Source organism: Palaemon carinicauda, chromosome 5 (assembly GCF_036898095.1).
Source record: "Palaemon carinicauda isolate YSFRI2023 chromosome 5, ASM3689809v2, whole genome shotgun sequence".
Classification (NCBI taxonomy): domain Eukaryota; kingdom Metazoa; phylum Arthropoda; class Malacostraca; order Decapoda; family Palaemonidae; genus Palaemon; species Palaemon carinicauda.
The window spans coordinates 91,470,046-91,490,625 of record NC_090729.1 but is presented as its reverse complement, the minus strand read 5'-3'; the positions used below and the strand labels follow the sequence as shown (position 1 = coordinate 91,490,625).

Below are 20,580 nucleotides of genomic sequence, written 5' to 3'. Positions count from 1 at the left end.
TTTTTTTTTTAATGAATTTTTATTTTTTTTCCTCGTCTAGACGGAAAATATTCGTGAAAAAAATATAAAAAGAAAATAAAAATTTTGTCTGATAGAATTGTGGGAATTTTATTCTTCTTTTCAATGATATCTTCCTCTCTAATATTGAATGACAAATAAGTGAGAAAAATGCATCTAAATGTGAATAAGTATGTTTTAGTTGTGAGCTCCCAAAGATTTACAACAAATTTTCGCTTCTTTTCTCAAAGAAATCAAGATAATATTATTATGATAACTTTTATTGTTTATTCTTACATAAAAGCACCCTAAACGAGGTATTTGAACCCTCAGTTTACTATTCCTATGTTACGAGTTGCCAGCGATCTCTTATTGTTGCCAGTGTTTTAGTTAGCAGGTTTCAGCTTTTACTCTTATTCATGTTTCCCTCTTTCTTGGTTCTTTTTTTTTGTACTCCACTTACTTTTTGTTCTTTCTATCACCTTATGTAACATTGGCATTGCTATAAAGTTCCAGAAGACGTTGTGAAAGCACAATCTAGATACAAACTTCAGGTAAATAAACACATGCATTATAATTACTATATGTCTTTGGAAACTTTGCTGATGTTCTCGTAGCTGGTAGTTTTCATTTAGCTACCCTCTACCAATGCCTTTCATTTCTGCCAGAAGTACGATATATCGAAACATAAGAGAGAGAGAGAGAGAGAGAGAGAGAGAGAGAGAGAGAGATCAACCATTATTTGATTCTAAGAGAGTTGAACATTGATATTATAGAATTTGTATAAATGGCATCTTTGAATAATTTGAGAGAGAGAGAGAGAGAGAGAGAGAGAGAGAGAGAGAGAGAGATGCAAAAATAAACATAACTACGATTCTGTCAAACTGTCATGCAGACGACAGTAAGTATGACGTCATAATTTAAAGACCGCTATATCATTATTGTTTGGAAAAATGATTGACTTTTTTTTCTTTTTATGACCTTAGGTAACATTGCGATTGCTATAAAGTTCCCGAGGATGTTATGAAAGCACAATCTACATGCGAACTTCAAGAGAGAGAGAGAGAGAGAGAGAGAGAGAGAGAGAGAGAGATTATAGTATTTGTATAAATGGTAGTTTTATAAAATTCGAGAGAGAGAGAGAGAGAGAGAGAGAGAGAGAGAGAGAGACCTACGATTCTCTCAAACTCAGTCAGATAGACGACGCAGTTAGGATGACGTCATCATTTAAAGACCGCTATATCTTCATTGTTTGGAAAAATGATTGACTATTCGTTCTTTTTATGACCTTAGGTAACATTGGCCTTGCTATAAAGTTCCCGAGGACGTTGTGAAAACAATCTACATACGAACTTCAAGTAAACAAACGTATGCATTATATCTTCTGTAAGAGTTTGGAAACTTTGGCTTCTGTTCTCTGAGGAGTAGAATTCGTTCAACTACGTTCTACCAATGCGTCCCATTTCTGCCAAACGTACGATAGTTCAAAACATAAGTGAAAAATCGCTATATATATGCAAAAATAACACACGATTCTTTCAAACTCAGTCATGCAGACAACACAGTAAGGGTGACGTCATCATTTAAAAACCGCTATATCTTCGTTATTTGTAAAAATAATTGGCTGGCTGAAACTTCTGGGGAGCATTTACGATATGTTTATGCATACATAGAAGCAATAAAATGATTTTCAATTTCTGAAAGTTGTTATGTCAAAACCAAATGGCGGACGGCCCCCTTAAGGAACTTCCATCATGACGACATGGCTGTCTCACCCAAAAATAGATTTTTCGCTTCGCTCAAAATCCGTTTTCTTACCTCTCTCTATCTCTCTAACAAATGAAATCTTTGTCGTCTCACAGTTTCAGTTATATTAAAAATCAATCATGATTCCATTTTCCTTACCTTCGCCAATCTCGCACCATCTCTGTCACATCGAACGTTCTAGCGTAACCTAATTGTTCAATGACTTTAAAAACCGACCTAGGACTTTCTTCTTTTACTTTTTTCCAGATGATTCCATAATTGAGGTGGGTACAAGCTGACTTATAACTGAAGTTAGGAAAAGTATTTTGGATATGGAAAGGACAATTACCTTTCATAACAATTTAGAATTATCGTAAATTATCATTCTGTCATTAGCGGGAGTTTGCTATTGTTGATTAAACGCAAAAAAAAAAAAAAAAAAAAAAAAAAAAGTTTTCCTGCTTTGCTATGAATTTAGGAATTTATATGGATACGGTAAGTAAAATATTTGTAATAACATATTTACTAAATGCTTTTAATATCATTGGTTATCACTTTGATCATGTGTGTTTAATGCATTAGTTTGTTTATTATAAACAAAAAGGATTTTGAGCAAAGTGAAAAATCTATTTTTGGGTGAGATAGCCATGTTGTCCTGATGGGAGGTTCCTTAAGGTAGCTTTCTAAGGGATATTTGCTACAGTGATACTCCCAGAAAATTAACCATAAGTCTCCAGAATTCTAACTCCTGGAGCGAGTATCCTTAATATATCTTTAAGGATATCGCATAATATCAGGCGACGTATTTTTTGATACGACACAGCAATCTTCACCCTGAATAGATTTAGATCTTTAAAGGGGAAGAGTGGCGAATGAAAGGGGAGCCGTTATCAAGGTACCCGGTGGACCTCCTCTCCGTACTACTACGGCCCATCATTCCTAATTTGCATTTAAGCAAGAATAGCCGCAGAGAGAGTAGTTTCGGGTGGGGTCATTTAAGAAAGAAGGGTGGGTCCATCAGGACGACATGGCTATCTCACCAAAAATTAGATTTTTCGCTTTGCTCAAAATCTGTTTTTTTTGGGCTTGGCTATGTCATCCTGTCGAGTCCCAAAACAGTCCACTGTTCAACGCAGCACTAGACGACAAGTTTTATGACACTACCTGCCGCCACCAAAAAGTGTTGTGCACTTGCTTCGTATAATGTTTATAGAAGACTCTGGATGATTTCCACCCTGTATATGAGCGGAGCCTCTCAAAGTCCATGTGTTGAAAGAAATTCAACGAAGAAGCAACTTTCCTTGGATCATGACCTGCGGGTGTGCTGTCAGGATCCGCTCTGCGAATAAAGAAGGTGAGTTTCGCTCTCAGTTGTCTTAGAGATAAGTTTGATCCTGAGGTTTTGCCTCGGAAGAGCTGTCCCTCCTTGAAGTCTGAAGTTCTTCGAAGATAGACCTTGTGACACTCTACTGGGCATAGAGAGACATCTTCCTTCAGAAGGCAGATTCTCCAAGGACCCCAACCTTTTGGTGGGCAGCTCGTTTTTGGTGAGAAAGGTAGGACCAGGGTAGAGATTCAGTTCTCCTGTTTCCAGGAACTGGATATGGCCTTCATTTCAGGATAAGGCTACTATTTCACTAACTCTAGCCCCTGAGGCTATAGCAAACAGAAATATCACTTTCTGTGTTAGATCCTTTAGGATGCAATCCTCATTGTTCAGATTCGAAGCATAGTGCAAGACACTGTCCAACGACCATGTTATGGACTTTGGAGGGGTTGCTGGTTTGAGTCTAGCACATGCTTTTGGTATCTTATTGAAGATCTCACCTGAGAGGTCCACCTGAAAGGCGTACAGAAGAGGTCTAGTCAAAGCCGACTTACACACATTTATTGTGGTGGAAGTAAGGCCTTGTTTGTGTAGGTGGATGAAGAAGGAGAGACAGAAGTCAATTGATATTTCTGTCGGTTTCCTTGCTTTCACAAAGGAAACCCACTTCTTCCAAGACGAATCATATTGTCTCCTAGTTGAACTTGACTTGTATTCTTCGATGAAGTCAATTTTGTCCTTTGAGATCCCAAACCTTTTCTTGGCTGCTAGGGCGAGAAAATCATGAGATGTATTTTGTTGGTTCTCAAGGATGAAGCATAAACAGTCGACTTCTGAACCAGTTGGGATAAAACTGGGTTTGGCAGAGGAAGCAGCTTCAGTTTCAATTCTAGAACTAGAGGGAACCAATTGCTTCTGGGCCATTTGGGGGCCACAACTGCATCTGTTCCTCTGAAGGATCTTAGTTTGTCGAGGACTTTTAGCAGAATATTGGTCGGTGGGAACAGGTAGATTCGATTCCATCTGTTCCAGTCGCTTCTGCTTGAGGGTCCTCGCAAGGGGCTACATAACGAGATAGTTTCTTGTTGTCGCTCGTTGCGAAGAAGTCAATCTGCAGTTTTGGGACTTTTTCCGAGATGAAGGAGAATGAGTCTGCGTCTAGGGACCATTCTGTCTCCATCGGCTTTCGCTGGGATAAAGCATCCGCCGTCACATTGCGGAACCCTTGAAGGTGAACTGCTGATAAGTGCCATCTTCTCTTCCTTGCCAGGTAGAAGATGGCTAACATCACGTGATTGATGTGAGGTGATCTCGAGCCTTGTCGATTTAGACATTTTACTATCACTTCGTTGTCCAAGGCCAGTCTGATGTGGACTGATTTGTCAGGGGATAGTTTCTTCAATGTTAGGAAGACTGCCAGAGCCACCAAGATGTTGTTGTGAAAGGTTTTGAACTGGTGCGACCAATACCCCTGCACTTTCCTTTCTTGCGAATGGCCTCCCCATCCTTCCAGGGAGGCATCTGTATGTATTATCACTGATGTTTGAGGTGGTTGTTTGTTCGTGCTAGGCTCTTGGCTGTTGACCACGGCCTTAATAGCATGCGCAATCGGGTCGGTGTCAACCTTTGTTGATCTCTTTGAGCATTTGATGTGTATCTTCTCCAGACTCCTAACGCATCATTTACCTGTGCTTTTAGCACTGGGTCTGTCACTGCTGCGAACTGGAGAGCGCCCAATACTCTTTCCTGTTGGCATCTTGAAATCCTCTTGTGTTTGATTAGTCTCTTGACAGATCCCACTATCTCTCTCCTCTTCTTTAGTGGAATGGAGATGGTGTGACTGTAAGTTCCAATGGATTCCTAACTATTGAAACTTCTGAGCTGGAGAAAGGCGAGACATCTTGCGGTTAATATTGAAGCCTAGGTGCTCCAGGAACTGGATCACCTTTCCGGCCGCTTGCAGACAAGTCGTCTTGGATGCTGCCCACACCAGCCAATCGTCCAGGTATGCTACTACCTGAATTCCTTCTGAGCGTAGTTGTTGGAAGATTGTATACGCAAGTTTTGTGAATATCCTTGGGGCTATGTTTAGCCCAAAGGGCATGGCTGTGAAGACATACTTGTCTTCTGTATCCTGAATCCTAGGTAGGAGGAGAGGGGGCGACTGAGTGGTAGGTGCCAGTAAGCATCTGCCAGGTCTACTGAGACTGTGTACGCCCCTTATGTTAGAAGGGTCCTTATGTATTGTAAGGTAAGCATCCGGAACTTGTTGAGTGGAGACAAGTCTAGAATGACTCTGAGTTTGTCCGAGTCTTTCTTGGGAACACAAAACAGCCTTCCCTGGAATCTGATGGACTTCACTTTCCTTATTACCGTCTTGTTCAAGAGTCCTGAGGTATATTCTTCCAACAAGGGGGTGGAGTGTTGGAAGAATTCTGGAAAAGGGGGTGGAATTTTGTTCCATTTCCAACTGAGTCCCTTCGTGATTAGGCTATGGGCCCATGGATCGAAGGTCCAACGATCCCGAAAGTGAAAGAGTCTGTCTCCTACCTGGAGCCTCTCATTGCTTAGATGTTCCTAAGGACTTGTTGCCGTGACCGCGTCCTCCTCTACCCCTTGAGTGGTTTCTTGAGGAGCCTCTTTTAGGGCCTCTACCTTTGTAGGGACAAAAGGTAGTCGTGTGCCTCTCAAAACTTGGGTTGAAGACAGGTGACTGGGTCACCAGCTGCTGAGGGACCATTTGGAAGGTTTGTTTGCAGCTGGGTTACCATTTGAGGCACTGTGGCCATGGTCACGGTCGGAAGTTGTGTAGGACTACGTGGTTTCTTTGCCTTCTTGTTCTTAGGCTGGGGACCACTGTCGAGGATGATTTCTTCTAAGAGGAAATGCCCCATTTTTGGAGAAGGTTCCTATTCTCCGTGGCGGCTTTGGCAATAACATATTGAATCACATCTTGTGGGAAAAGGTCTTTGCCCCAGATGCCTGATGTGATCAGCTTCCTGGGTTTGTGTTTTACAGTTGCTGTGGCAAACACATGCTCTCTACAGGTCCTCCTTGACCTGACGAAGGCATATAAGTCCTTCGCAAGGGTACCCATGAGGGACTTGGCTAAGACCATGTACATGTCTGGGGCATTGGTTAGACCTGCATACATTTCAAGGCAGTTCTAAGAAGACAAAGAAGCAGCAAGTCTTTCTTTTGTCTCCTGTTCCCTTCTCAAAAGATGTTCTGGCAACTTTGGAAGGTTCTTGTTGAACTGCTTGCTTGCTATCTCTGGATCCAACTTGAGACGGAGAAGGTTAGATGTACTTCGTTCCACCTCTCCTCGCAGGTAGGCATGACTAGAGATAATGGTTTGCATTTCTCTAGGACTGGGCAAGGTTTGCTCTCATTGGCTGCTTTCACGACACAGTCAAAGGCTTTCACCGAAAAGGGGAAAGCGCTGGAGGAAGGAGCAATGAAGGTTGGGTGCCTCTTGCTCAATGCCGAGACTTTGGAGTTGGTATATCAGGCTCCTTTCAGGGTCTTGGTTAGGATAGCCTGTTCCTTGTCATGCTCGAAGACAATCACTTCCTTAGGTACCGTCTCCTCGCGGGATGCTGATTCATCTCGCAGTCTCGCGTAGCAATCTGGGTATGCTGAAAAGCTGGGCCAGAATTGGAGATCTTCAAGGCGTTTGGCCCCCAACTTCTCGGAGATAAAAGGCTTCCCATTCATCATGGGCATATGCTCCGTATACCTCCAGGGGTTGGTTTTGGAGCAGTGAGGGAGGACAGCTACTCTAAGGGGCTTAGCAGAGCCCCTGGAAGCGCCAGGGCATTTCCCTTCCTTTACCTCTCTCTTCGTCTCTGAGATCTTGCTTAATCTCCTCTTGTTCCTTCCGGAACACTGCCAAAATCTGCTGGATCGACTCTAGGAGCGCTTCGCTCCTGCTGACCTGCATAGCCGGTTGGGGAGTTGGGGCTGAAGAGGTTGACGGCACAGGTTGATATGCCGTCACAGTGAACTGAGGGTCCTCAGTTACCATCGAAATGGATCCTTCTTCCTCTGTGGGTAGTTGAACCATTTCTTCTTCAGGGCCTTCTTGCAGTAGGTCCTGTTCGGTGTTGGTGGACACCTCCGACATCCGTTCTTGGTGGATGTCCATGCCTTGCAGTGCCTTGTTGATGTCCGTGTCCACTGTCAGTTGGATGAAGGGAGGCTGGACCTGTACCTGGGGCACAACCGCACTGGATTGAGCCTTATGGAACAGAAGGCACCTTAAGAGATTCGTTGGGTAGGTCAGGTCTCAAAAAGTTCTTCTGGAACCCTCTTACCCACCTTCGAAGGGTTTCCCTTGCTGTATCCCTTGACTCCGTGATGTCAGGGATATCTTCTCCAAAGCCGTCGGTTAGCAAAGTTGAGCAGTTGGAGCAACCCTACGGGTCCCAGTACCTCAGGGATCCAGATACGATGCAGCAGGGGGCAGGAGACCTGCACATTGTATGCCCAAAAAAGTCCTTACTCTTGTGGTTGCAGAACACAACTGCACACTTCACCATTGGCTCCTCCTGTAAGGAAAAAAAGGATGAAATGAGTATTCACTTGTTTATATCATTGATATAAATGCATACTTATGAATAGTAATACTTACTATTATATTTAATAGCTTAGGATAATAAGCTAGAAAGGAAATAGGAAAGACACATATCTGTTTCCTCTCCCAGGCAATTGCAGAGACCTCCGTTAATATTAATTTTTAAATTCCTTATAAGGGAAAATACAGGGTGGAACGACTCCCGTACGTAGAGCCTGAGTTAGTGAATATTTATACTAACTCCTCCACCTGTAGAATATTAATACTGAACGGTGTTTCATAAGAGTCCCGATAATCAAAGGATTCATCAGGGTGTTAAGGGAATACTTCAACCTCAGCATGTTATGCGGTCCCAACAATAGACTGTGAAAGGATACATAGAGTATGTTAGAAATACCTGTACTACTGTATTGTTGCATACTGTAGTTTTACCAACTACTGTATTGTTGTATACAGTAGTTATACCAACTACTGTCTTGTTATATGCTGTAGTTTTACTGGATACTGTATTGTTGTATACTGTAATTTTACCGGTACACTACCGAGGTTAGGCTAGTAATTGATAGAGAGAGAGAAAAAGAATGGAAAGGAGGATTTCCTATTATTATGGTTTAGCACAATAATTGGAAGTGTAGGAGGGCTACTGCCGCCTACTGTCTCCTTGCCAGAATGAGAGTTCTAATAGAAGGGGAAGAATGCATCTGATTCTAGCTTCCATCCAGCCACAACTTTTGCTGCCAGCTGTACTGCAGGTTACAAGGTTTGTGGATGGCAGGCCAAGAGAGGACTGAAGAATTCTCAACAGTATGATGGGTTTCCCACTGGCAGCCGTCAGGGCCGGCTCAGTCTCCCCCCCCCAGGCATTCTCTTACGGTAAAGGAAGGACATAAGGAGGAGTTGGCCGAGGCGGCAACCTAACCGCCGCTGGTAGAGTCCTGGCTGGCGACTTAGTCAACCCAGCAAGCCGGGATGACTGTCAGAATACCGGCGAAAGAATGTTGTGACGGCTAGGCCGACACTAAAGGACAGAGGGGGGAGGGAAAAGGGCCTTATAGTTTGCAGGGGAGAAATGCCGCCTACTTTTGGCTGAAAACTAAGGAAGCATGGCTTCCTGTGCCGACGCCGTCGTGATCGGCAGAGGAACAAAGATTCTCCTGTCGGCTGTAAGACATGTCTTATAGTTTACTGGGGAGAAAGGCGGCGGCAGGTATGCCGCCTACCTTCGGCTGTAAACTAAGGAAGCATAGCTTCCCGTGCCGACAACGTCGTGGGCGGCAGAGGAACAAAGATTCCCCTGTCGGCGACATTGTCAGTTGCAAGACAGTACACCCTGAGTTACTGTCATACTTCAAAGCCGGGATACTCAGCGGCAAAGAAGACAGACGGTATAATACTATCTAAGTCAAGCCGGAGTTTACTACTCGGTGGCGATGACGAAAGATAGGGTTGCCGCTTGTGATGGCAGTGGCTCAGGGGGGAAAAAGGGTTTAGCCTCTTTTCTCTAAAAGAGAAAAATATCGAATTATACCCATAAATTCTAGGGGATATATATCCCCAACCGAATTAATATGAAACAATACAAGAGGTTAAACAATGGGAATTACTTTACTAACGTATACAAACGGGTTAGGCTTGCCTAACTCCGGTGGGGACCGCGGCCACGGTTGGTACCACCGGGGTTCCCCTCGTATACGAAAGTAACGTTACATATCGGAAGAGGAAATATAATGTATGCAAATCTTCACTAGTATAATTTGCCTAACTAGCTAAAAAGTTTTCTTTTATAGCTAAATACCGGGAACGTTGCACTACTGACTAAATAAAATGCATTTATGATGTGCGACCGGTCTCAAAATGGCCGTCTCCGGTGTCAGCTACGCAACACAACACACTTAAATTATAAGAATTTAACTGTGAGAAGGGAGCCTTAAAACTATACACAGGAAAGATCAAATACTCAACTTTCCAGAGGATGAAGATGCTGGAGATTGCATGATAATATTCCGAAAACAGTAACAAACACCGAGAGAAGCGAAGTATGGGAGCGCACTTAGCTTAAATGCTATAGTTTAAAAGGAATGATGGGCCGTAGTAGTATGGAGAGGAGGTCCATCGGGTACCTTGATAACGGCTCCCCTTTCGTTCGCCACTCTTCCCCCACAAATTGTTACGTCTATTCGGGGTGAAGATTGCTATGTGTTGTATCAAAAAATACGTCTCCTGATATTATGCGATATCCTGAAAGATATATTAAGGATACTCGCGCCAGGAGTTAGAATTCTGGAGACCTACCTTAAGGAACCTCCCATCAGGACGACATGGCTGAGCCCAAAAATGGTAGGTTTCTGTTTCAGGCGGCGTCATAAAGAAAAATATTTCATTTATTTCGAAGTTTTAAGAAAATTGAAGTAAAACAACATTGGTAATAACAAAATCATCATATAAAAACTAACCTATACACAGAAGTGTAAATGCGTTCGTTTCTTCATTATGATCAGAGATAAACGTAAACAAAACAATGGTCGTCATTTTTTATTGTGGGTTTTTGCATGTTTAGGAAACTTATGATATAAAATCTCATTTATTTTTGATAATTTTGGATTTTCCATGATACAACAAAAACTAGTCTATACAGTGATGGTTTTTCTATTCACCAGTTGTCTTATACAATAGATATGAAAAACTTATTAAAATTTCTCCGTATTTTAGGTCGTGTTATAACGGGAAATATACGGTAATTACACCCATCCTGATTGTAATTTTAACCATTTTCAAGTTATCTGAACTTTAAAGTATATTAAATGTTTGATTTATTTACAAGAACAATTTAATATCATAAAAAATAAAGTATAGTACACAGAAAGTATTAGAAATGGGTAGTAAACATGTTTGAATAGGCAAGTTGCTGGTTGTCATAGCTCTAATGGAATTATTTCTGTTAGGTGTGCGTTTCGAAATATGTGATTTTCCATTTATGTGGGGTCATTGATCGACCATCTCGCATAATTCAGGACCCTACTGTAATCCCTTATTTCTCAAGATGCTCGCCAAGAACGGGAAGAGTGTAACTCTTTTAGGATCTGATAAAAAGTAAAGATGATCAATTACCATTGAAACTAAACTGAAAATAATAAAACATTAACACTTTTACCTCCAGGCTATTTTGAACTTTCCAACCCTTAATCCCCAGGGATTATTTTTTTTCAAGCACATTTTGCAGTATATATTTTTTAAATTGCTCTAACATCCTTAATTTTCATCATAGAAAGGTCAGGTTGGTCTCATTCTCTTGGAAAATGCCTTAAGTTTCTTAAAAAATTATAAAAAATATTAAAAAAAAATTGTAAACAGCAGTTTTTTGCAAGGACATACCGGTACGTCCATGGGGGTAAAGGGATGTGTTTTGTGAAACGTACCAGTACGTCCTTTGGGGGTAAAAGGGTTAAGGCAGAATGAAAATTCATTCTATTGCAAGTGGTATGAGCTTGGCGCATTGTACAATACTAAATGGCAAAGAACATTTAAAGGACACAGCAAAACCAAAATAAGAAAAATTGGTAATTGCTGTTGTTAAAATATACCTCAAATTAATAATGTAAGTGCAACAATTATCAAATAAAGCTCAGTTAACATCGGGAAACCAAAATTATTTTAAACTTACTTCAGTACAAATATGTTATGACAGCTAAAACTAGAGATCAGCTGACAAAACTGAATTTTGTATTTTAAGCCCAGCTTAGTATTGAAGATATATTAAAATAAAGTTTCATTTCTGTGTGAGAGAGAGATTAGATTGTTGTAATCTACATTTGCTTTTCCTTTAAGAATTTTGAATGCCTCAATTAAGTGTCCCCTTGGTCATCGAGTTTGTAGATCAAATAAGTTCAAACGTTCCATCCTCCGTCTAAATCCAAATTGCCTCAGTGTTGGGACTAGTTTGGTCACCCTAACTTGTACTGCTTCCAATCTATTTACTGTATATCCTTCTGAATACTTGGAGCCCCGAATTGGACTGTATTCTAGATGGGGTCTTACTAGTATCTTTGTTTCTGTATTTTAATTGTCTCTTTACATAGCCTATTAATTCCAATGGTTTCTTTTCAGCTTTTATGCTGTTTGGTGAACTTGAAATACTTGCCGATAATAATACCAAGATCTTCCGCCTGGTCCACACTTTCTATTTCATTACCCAACAGTGAGTAATCAGATTGTTGGTATTATAACCATGCATGACTACATTTCCCACAGCTAAATTGCATTTGCCATTTTCTGGACCATTCTCCAAGCTTCATTAGCTCCTCTCTTAAGGCTTTTATGTATTTTGAGTTTGTAGCATTTATGCCTAATTTAGTATCATCGGCAAATTTGGCTATTCTACTAGTTAATCCTAAATCTATGTCGTTAATGTAGATCAGAAATAACAAAGGTCCAAGGACGGATCCTTGAGGTACTCTGTAACAACAGCTGCCCACTCTGAAACTTTTCCATTGATTACAAGTTTCTATTTTCTGTTTGTTAGCCAATCTTTGATCCATTTAGCTGGCTCATCAATGTTGCCTAGTGCTCTAATTTTGACCAATAATTTTTTCAGGAACTTTGTCAAAAGCCTTTTGAAAGTCTAGGTATATGATGTATATTGCCCTGCTTTTGTCATAAATACAAAAAATGCCGTGGAAAAATTCCAAAAGATTTGTCTAAAACCATGTTGGCTGCCTATCAGAAGATTGTTTTTTTTCCTATATGTTCTACTATTCAATCTACTACAATTGATTAAAAAATTTTGCAAGGCACTGAGGTTAAGACACACTGGTCTGTAGTTGCCAGGTTCTTCTTTTGGTCACTTCTTGTAGATTGGAGGAACATTGCCTAGTTTCCATTGTTGTGATGCCTTTCTTTCGTTGGCTGTCTTTCGGAACATTATGTAATAGTGTGGAGTTATCTCTTCTTCTAGTACTATAATCTCTCTTGGATGAATATCATCTGGACCTGGTGCCTTAGACTTACCGAATCCTTCTATTTTCTTTTTGACATCATCCATTGTAAAAGTGATTCTATTTAATGGTTGTGGCCCTTCATATTTGATAGCTGGTTTGGGGAGGGTCGTTGATTCTTCCTAGTGAAGACAGTTGTGAAATATGCATTCATTAGTTCAGCTTTTTCTAAATCCTTTGTTATAAGATTACCCTCTGACGCTTCATGGGCTAATGTTGTTTTTGATTGGTTTTCTACTGTTTAGATATGAATTTTTTTTTTCCTTCAAGCTGAAGCCAACTTTTTCTCTTCATTAATCTTGGCTTTTCTAGACAGTTTACCTACTTTTCGGCTTAAATTCTTGTGCTCAGAAATTTCATGAATTGAAGGCTGTGGACCTACTGATTTGTTTCCTGTCTACTTATTGCACTGGCTATTTCTTTGTTGAACCAATCAATAAGGTTGTGGAGTTACATCTGGTAAAATTTTTCTATGCAGTATATTTTTAGCCCTTTTTCCTTTATATATTTCTACCAAAAAAAAAGAGAGAGAGAGAGAGAGAGAGAGAGAGAGAGAGAGAGAGAGAGAGAGAGAGAGAGAGAGAGAGAGAGAGAGAGAGAGAGAGAGAGAGAGTGAGTTTCTTGTAACACCAGAAGCAAGGAATTGTTCACCACAACTAATGATACAGCTATGTTAATTTCATTCTTTAACTCAAGATTGTCATATGCAAACTAAGATTTCATTAGTTACAGAGGTATGAAAAGAGAGAGAGGTAGTTATGTAAAAGCAGAGATAGAAGGTGGATTAAGAGAGGCATTTATGTATCAAGTACTACTCAAAAATAAATCTTTGTAAAGAAAATCTATACTGTTTAAAATATATGACGAGAAAATATTGCCAACTTGATACCTAAAGTTACGTTATTTACTATGGATAAACAAACCTAGCCTACATATGAAAAACTTGAAAACCCACGAGTAAATAAAAAAATTAAACTTTTATATATCCTGTAGTCAAGAAAAATAATGCTTTCATATACCCCATAATTTGTATAGAAAAGCTACACTGTTTAAAATTTGACTGAAAAAATATTGCGGACTCATTCCCGAAAGAGAGGCTATTCATTGCTGATAAACGAATCTCAAGAGGTAAAATAAAAAAACAAGGGTTTAATATACCCTCTACCTTGTAAAACAAAAAATAAGGCTTTAATACACTCTTTACTTTGTAAAGAAAAGCTGTGCAAGTATTTGTAAAAAATATTACGACTGAAAATTAAAGACTGGTCAAAATAAGAGAGAATAATTTGATTAATGAACAATCAGATAAACGGCGGCTTTTTCGGTCCCAATTTCACCGTTGTACGAGGAGTACCTGTACATATTGTATAGTACAGTATTACAACAATGTATAGTATTGTTTAACAACAATGTACTGTACTCTAAAATATGTAAACATAGGCTACATGCGCGGGGAGTCGTCAGAATAAAAAGGGCAAACACTTTTAGTATCAGCAAGTGTTATATTAGATAAGAACCAAAGTGTATGACGACTACGGTAGTGATACGTATTATTCTGTACTGTAACCTTAACGTGTCCAGTACGTAGTGTACATGTGCATTGTACACTTACTGGTATGTCTTCAATTGATTACAAAATACTTATACTGTGATAGAAATCAAGTAATAACAATATTAATTAGTGCTTACTTTATTAATCATCCGCAAGTAGGCAATGGGCAGAGTTGTTATGTTATGAATTATCCCACCTAAGGCAGCAAGTATTCGTGAATTTTCGCCTATCTCTGTTACCTAACCGTCACGAAGAGTGGGGGTTGACTGTACTTCTCCAAATGGAAGGGTGGTCATTCCTTGCAAAAATCACAAGCTGAAGAATATGAGCACCTCTTACCATGCTAACTTGAGCACAAAAGATGATCTACCTCAATACAGCTCATTATGCTGCCACAAGGGCGCCCTTCAAGGACAGAGCAAATACACATATTACAAGCACAGAAGGAAAAGGAAAAACACAAAGGTTAGAAGGCACAACACAGCATGGAGTGATCGCAGTGTTCAGTATGTCCATTCCGGGTCACAACCAGAAGAGTGACTATCCTCGCTGAGACTCCAGAGCTTGCCTATAGCATGGGTGAAGAGCTGATAACCATATGACGTTACCAACATCCCAAGAATTATTGCTTTCTGGTCATAGAAAAACAATTTAGGAGGAAACCCTTATAAAGGATGAGAGTTTATAGCTGCGTAGGAACAAACTGGGATCCCTACAACTCTAAAGATTATATTTTATATTAGAACATTTACTAACTTTTTGTTGGTGGTTATTTGGCTTTCATTGTCTTTCAATTATTAACCAGACCAACTGATCAATCACTGTCAAAGTAGATGTCCTTTAAACTGTCAAAATATAGATATAAGTGATAAAACACAAATCATCAAGTACAGTATTTACTCACTTTTTCTCATCAGTTGAGTGTATCAAATTGATAGAAGGGGTTGCAAAAGAACAAAACTCCCCCACACATCAGTCAGTAAGGAGGACCTACCCAAGTTAGGTTACAAGATATCATTGTTTTTTCCTTATTATAGATTTTCACCCCCTCAGAAATCTGTTTCCCAAGAAACAAAATCGTGTCAAACAGCTTTTGAAGACTAGTTGTTCCATTTGGCAGAGGGATTGGTAAACTTACAAAGGTAAAACTGGGATCCAGATCACCACTGTTCAAAAGGATCCATGGGACTGCTTTTCTTAAAAGAAGAAGAAGAAGAAGAAGAAGAAGAAAAAAAAATCCTTTTTTTGGTTCTTCCTTTATAAGGCACTTGAAACTTTTAACTTTCAATTGCATTTCTTTATGATAACAAACATGCTTTTCAATATGTTTTAGATGGCTAAAACAGATATGGCAGACTTCTAAGGTATCATCGCAGAGAGAAAAATGTTTGGAAAACCTAATGAAAACATACCAAAGCAAACAAAGATGAAAAAGACAACAAACTTTAAGAATGATTTACATAAAACGACCATTGAGACCAAGATATATTCTAGAAAATTAGGCTACCTCTAAACCCAATGGATGAAATATGAGTGATGTAAATACTTCCGAGTTTTCACCTGCAAAATATAATGTCTCCTATGAAATCAAGAACAAGACCAGAAAATCTAGTAAAAAGAACAACACTACCACCTTAATGGTAAGGAGTCAACAAATGATATCAAAATAGGTCCTGTAACTTTCTGTCTTAACAGGATGATTAGAGAGGAAATGGCCGTAATGACAAGTACTTAAGTCTACCCTATCGCTGCCAGTTTAGGGTTAAACAAGTTGGGCCATCTTTGTGCTTTGGTATAGGACATAATATTGAATATTGGTGTTATATCTCCCACTGCTGAGTAAGGAGAACTAATTTTATCATAACCGAGTCTCAAAGTTTCACATAATAAAAGATACTTACAGTCTTCATTCATATTGATGAAAATGGTTTAAAATAAAATAAGATCAAACAAAAAAAATTAAAGAAATTCTTAATTAAATAGTACAAAATCAATAGCATCTACGCAAAATAAAAACTAATCAATACAAATGAAAAAATTATCTCAACAATTACAAATATTATACAGATCAAATTAAATAACTTAATAACTAGATTGCTAATTAAAGTCTGAATATTCCATATTACAGCTTGTATAAAAATAAAAATATGCAACAGAAATTTGACTTTAAATATTACAATATCAATCAGTACTGTAACTCACAAAAATTATCTCAAGAGCTAATAAAACTATGTTTTAGACAGCCATAAATATACTAGTCTTTCCAACTCCACTAATACTAGCCACGAGCAATAGACTTTCCTTAATCATACCAAACCTTACCTTCCATCCGTCGTGTGTGCCAGGCAGCAAAGGAACGTCACTACCATTCTGTGGGAAGAACTCGAGTAAGTTAACCAACCAAATAGCCAGATGCCCCGCCACCAAGCGATTTTAGGTTCCCCTTTGTAGATACACTATTACCAATTCCCAAACTCTTCCACATAAGCTGGAAGACTGCAATCTGAATTTGTAATTCACTGCTGGATAGACTCAAAACATTAACTTTGAACTAAAGTAACAAATATGTCTCTCTTTTATACTAATACAAAACATTCAGCAGGAAAACAAATGCAGGATGCGCAATGAATTCAATAGTAAAGGGCACTCACCCCGGTAGTAAGATGATGACTTCTCAACATGACAATTTAGTATCTAGTGTAAAGTTAGAACATGTGACAATTTAATAGAGCAATGCTGAAAAATTGTAACAAAATATTGAGTCAAATGTAAATTAACCAAAATTTAAGAAGCAATGTCCTAATAGAATACTGAACTCTCTAATAACAGTGATAACAGATACATTTTCATGCAACTACAGTACTTGCTCCATACACATAAATATGTTTTTGATACTGGTATAAAGCTAAAAAACACAGTACTAACTATGCTTGCTGCTTCTGCCACGATCTTGCAATAAAAATAGGAATAAAATTGCACAAAGAATAAAATTATACTCTTTCACAAATTATATTTTGGAAAAAATCTTTTACTTATTGTATAATGTTCTTCATATAAGTCAAATGATTTCCAATAAATAAAAAAAAAATAATGTGTAAACTTAATGAGAAAATAAATTTCCATAAAACCTAAATTCTATCATTCAGATTTTCTCTGATAAATTCTTGGGTACTTAACAAGGCATAGGACCTCTGGTTCAGAGACCAAGTTTCTGAACAATCTTTCTTCAAAATACCATCAGCCTAGTTTCAAATAAAATTCACATTCATTACCTTATGCAGTATCAAACGATTTCATGAAAATGGCGTTGTTGTACATATGTATATGCTAGTGAAAAAGCTCTTTGCTACATACAAACCTTCCTCCTACTAGAACCTCTTAATTGGGTACTTCCAAGTGCAGACCAAATAAATTTTATATTATAGCATTTATGCTGTCAGGAGGTGACAAAATTTCATTAAGTTGGCCAAAAACTACTGTAACTTTCTTGTTTCTAAATTTACTTTCAAAAATTATAAACTTTGCACCAAATTGAAGTTTGTCTAACAAATATAAAATGTTAGTTTTTTACTGAACAAAATTTTACCTTATTACTGTAAAAGAACAAGGCAACTAGTCCTGAATAAACCAGAAGGGAACAGCATATGTGACATGCCTTATTAACCCACACAAGAACATAACATTACTTATTAGAGATAGGCTTTAGGTTAGAGCATCACTAAATAGCTTTGGAATGGTCCATACTGGAACTAGGTGGACAAAAGTTGTCTAACTCAGAAAGTAGAGCGACAATAATAAATATAAAATTGGTCAGGCTGAAAAAACTTCAGAATAGGTATGAGTTTCCTGACTAAATAACCTGTCAATGCCACAGAACATTACAGGGACTTCTAGAGTGGCTACCCCAAAACATTACTAAAGGAGACTACCACCCAATACATCATGCTTATCTTATTCTACCTTGGTTTATCAACAAGTTCCTAGACGGCAACGAATTGTTTATGGAGAAAAGCGCAGGCCATTTTAATTCTTCATAAGCTTATTCATTAGTGCATTCTTCACAGTCAAAGACTGAGAGGACACCCGGTTAACAAAACTGTATAGAGACAGTTCTTGCAAACATAATAGCAAGAATGTAGAGCTTCTTCAAAAAGTTTTAAGAAGAATATTTTTCATCAACCATTACCTGTATTGACAAGGATGGAAAACAGATACAATTACCATCTAGATACATATTAAACTATCTTTAAAAAGACTTGGTACACAAACCAACTCAACAAGTGACCTCAGCTGGTACTACCCTTCATTAACAGTTTCATAACAAAATTGCAAAGAGTATGAATGTTCAAATAGGCAGTGAGACAAAGCAGAATTCTTGAGCTATTTTTTCTAAAACTTCAAGTGATTATGAATAAATTGAAGATGCTGTTTGGACTTGGATTTGCTCCCTATACTGTACACAAAATTATCAGATCAAGTCTCCATGAGAAAAAAGCCATTGATGGTGGAAAATAACTTTTTCTATCCCAAGATATTAATGAAAAAATTACAAGGGTTAGCTGGGAGTTTAAAGGATTATGGAAGGTTTAAACAAACCAAACACCATCCAAGCATAAAAGTAAAGAATTATTATTATTATTATTAGAAGCTAAGCTATAACTCTAGTTGGAAAAGCAAGATGCTATAAGCCAAAGGGCTCCAACAGGGAAAAATAGCCTATTACGGAAAGGAAATAAGGAAATGAATACATTATAAGAGAAGTAATACAATCAAAATAAACTATTCTAATAACAATCACAATATATTAGATCTTTCATATATAAAATATAAAATCTTAAAAAATAAAAAAGCAAGAGAAGAAATAAGATGGAACAGCGAGCTCGAGTGTACCCAAAAGCAAAAGAACTCTGATCCAATACAGTGGCTATGGCATTACCCAAGACTAGAGAACAATAGTTTGATTTTGGAGTGCCCTCCTCCTGAAAGAGCTGCTTACCATAGCTAATGAGTCTCTTCGACCCTTACCAAGAGGAAAGTAACCTTTGAACAATTACAGTGCAGTTGATAACCCCTTGAGTGAAGAATTGTTTCGTAATCTCAGTGTTGTCAGGTGTATGAGGACAGAGGAGAATGTTTAAAAAATAAGACCGACTATTTGGTGGATGTGTAGGCAAAGACAGAATGAGCCGTAACCAGAGAGAGAGATCCAATGAAGTACTGTCTGGCCTGTCAAAGGACTCAATAATTCACTAGCGGTAGAATCTCAATGAGTAGTTGGTGACCTGGCCAACCTACTACCTCTTGTCAGGTTTTGAAAAGTAACCAAAGCATACTATACACTAGGGCCTCTGATATTGGAGGTATGATATTCCACGGTACAGAGGTCCTCTTACAAAAGACAAATTTTTCAATTGTGTTTGGACCAGCTTGTGCCCTGAGACTCTTGAAGATCATACCTTTGTAAAGGAGAGATCTTATGAGGAGCCAACATGTAGATCAAGGAGAGATCTTAAAAGAGGAAAACTTGTCAAATATACCCATGGAGTCTATTCCTTGTCTTGACTGAATGACAATAGATGGGTAACATTCTAGTTAGCTGTTACTATCCATTGCTATTATCAAAATACCAACTTATTGGCAATAATAGCAAAGATTGCTATTTTCCATATAAAGACAGTCTTTAAGTTACGAACATCCAATTTACGAAGGCATATTACCGCAAGTCAAACATATGTTCAAAAACTGTGGTTATAATTTTGAAATTAGCGCCAATTCCAACGAGTTTTATTCAAAATCCACTGTGTTTGCTGTAGCTTATTTACAATACCATTAACTATGGCTCTGATAAACAGATTGCTAGTGGTAGTATATGAAACACAAGATTATTGGTGTTATTGGTAGTAGGGTAAATAATAGACACGCCATTTCAATGGAAAGGAAAGTAGCCATTATCAAGAACCTAGATAGCGGTGAGAAGCTGGCAAATACAGCGCGTGCATATAAAGTAATTCGGTCAACAAATGGCGTGATTTGTAAGACAACGATGAATGAATGAATGAGAGAGAGAGAGAGAGAGAGAGAGAGAGAGAGAGAGAGAGAGAGAGAGAGAGAGAGAGAGAGCCTCAGCTGTCAAAACCAAACCATTGAAAATGGCGACTTCCACCTTCCGTCTGAACAGCAGCAAATAAAATAATCATCTGCATTTCATTTACCGCTACCAAAATATTCATGAAGTAGATAGATATAGTACATTTCTAGCATAGAATTCAGTAAGGAAACTTTAAAATAACCCTCTCCAAATTTATTTAAAACGTAATGTAAACACTAGGGTAGTATCTACAAAAACATTGTTTGTGTATACAGCAATTTTTACTTTTCTCTTTCGATAATT

General features: G+C 38.5%; 1 protein-coding gene across 3 annotated transcripts in view; it reads right to left on the bottom strand.

The window, feature by feature from the left end:
• The window catches only part of Nipped-B (Nipped-B cohesin loading factor), a 625,968-nt gene that overhangs the window by 28,650 nt on the left and 576,738 nt on the right, over positions 1 to 20,580 (bottom strand). For all 3 annotated transcript variants that reach the window (XM_068373859.1, XM_068373861.1, XM_068373860.1), the window contains exon 31: positions 16,512 to 16,559. In XM_068373859.1, the coding sequence (XP_068229960.1) occupies positions 16,512 to 16,559 (48 nt within the window). The remainder of the gene's footprint in view (positions 1 to 16,511; positions 16,560 to 20,580) is intronic.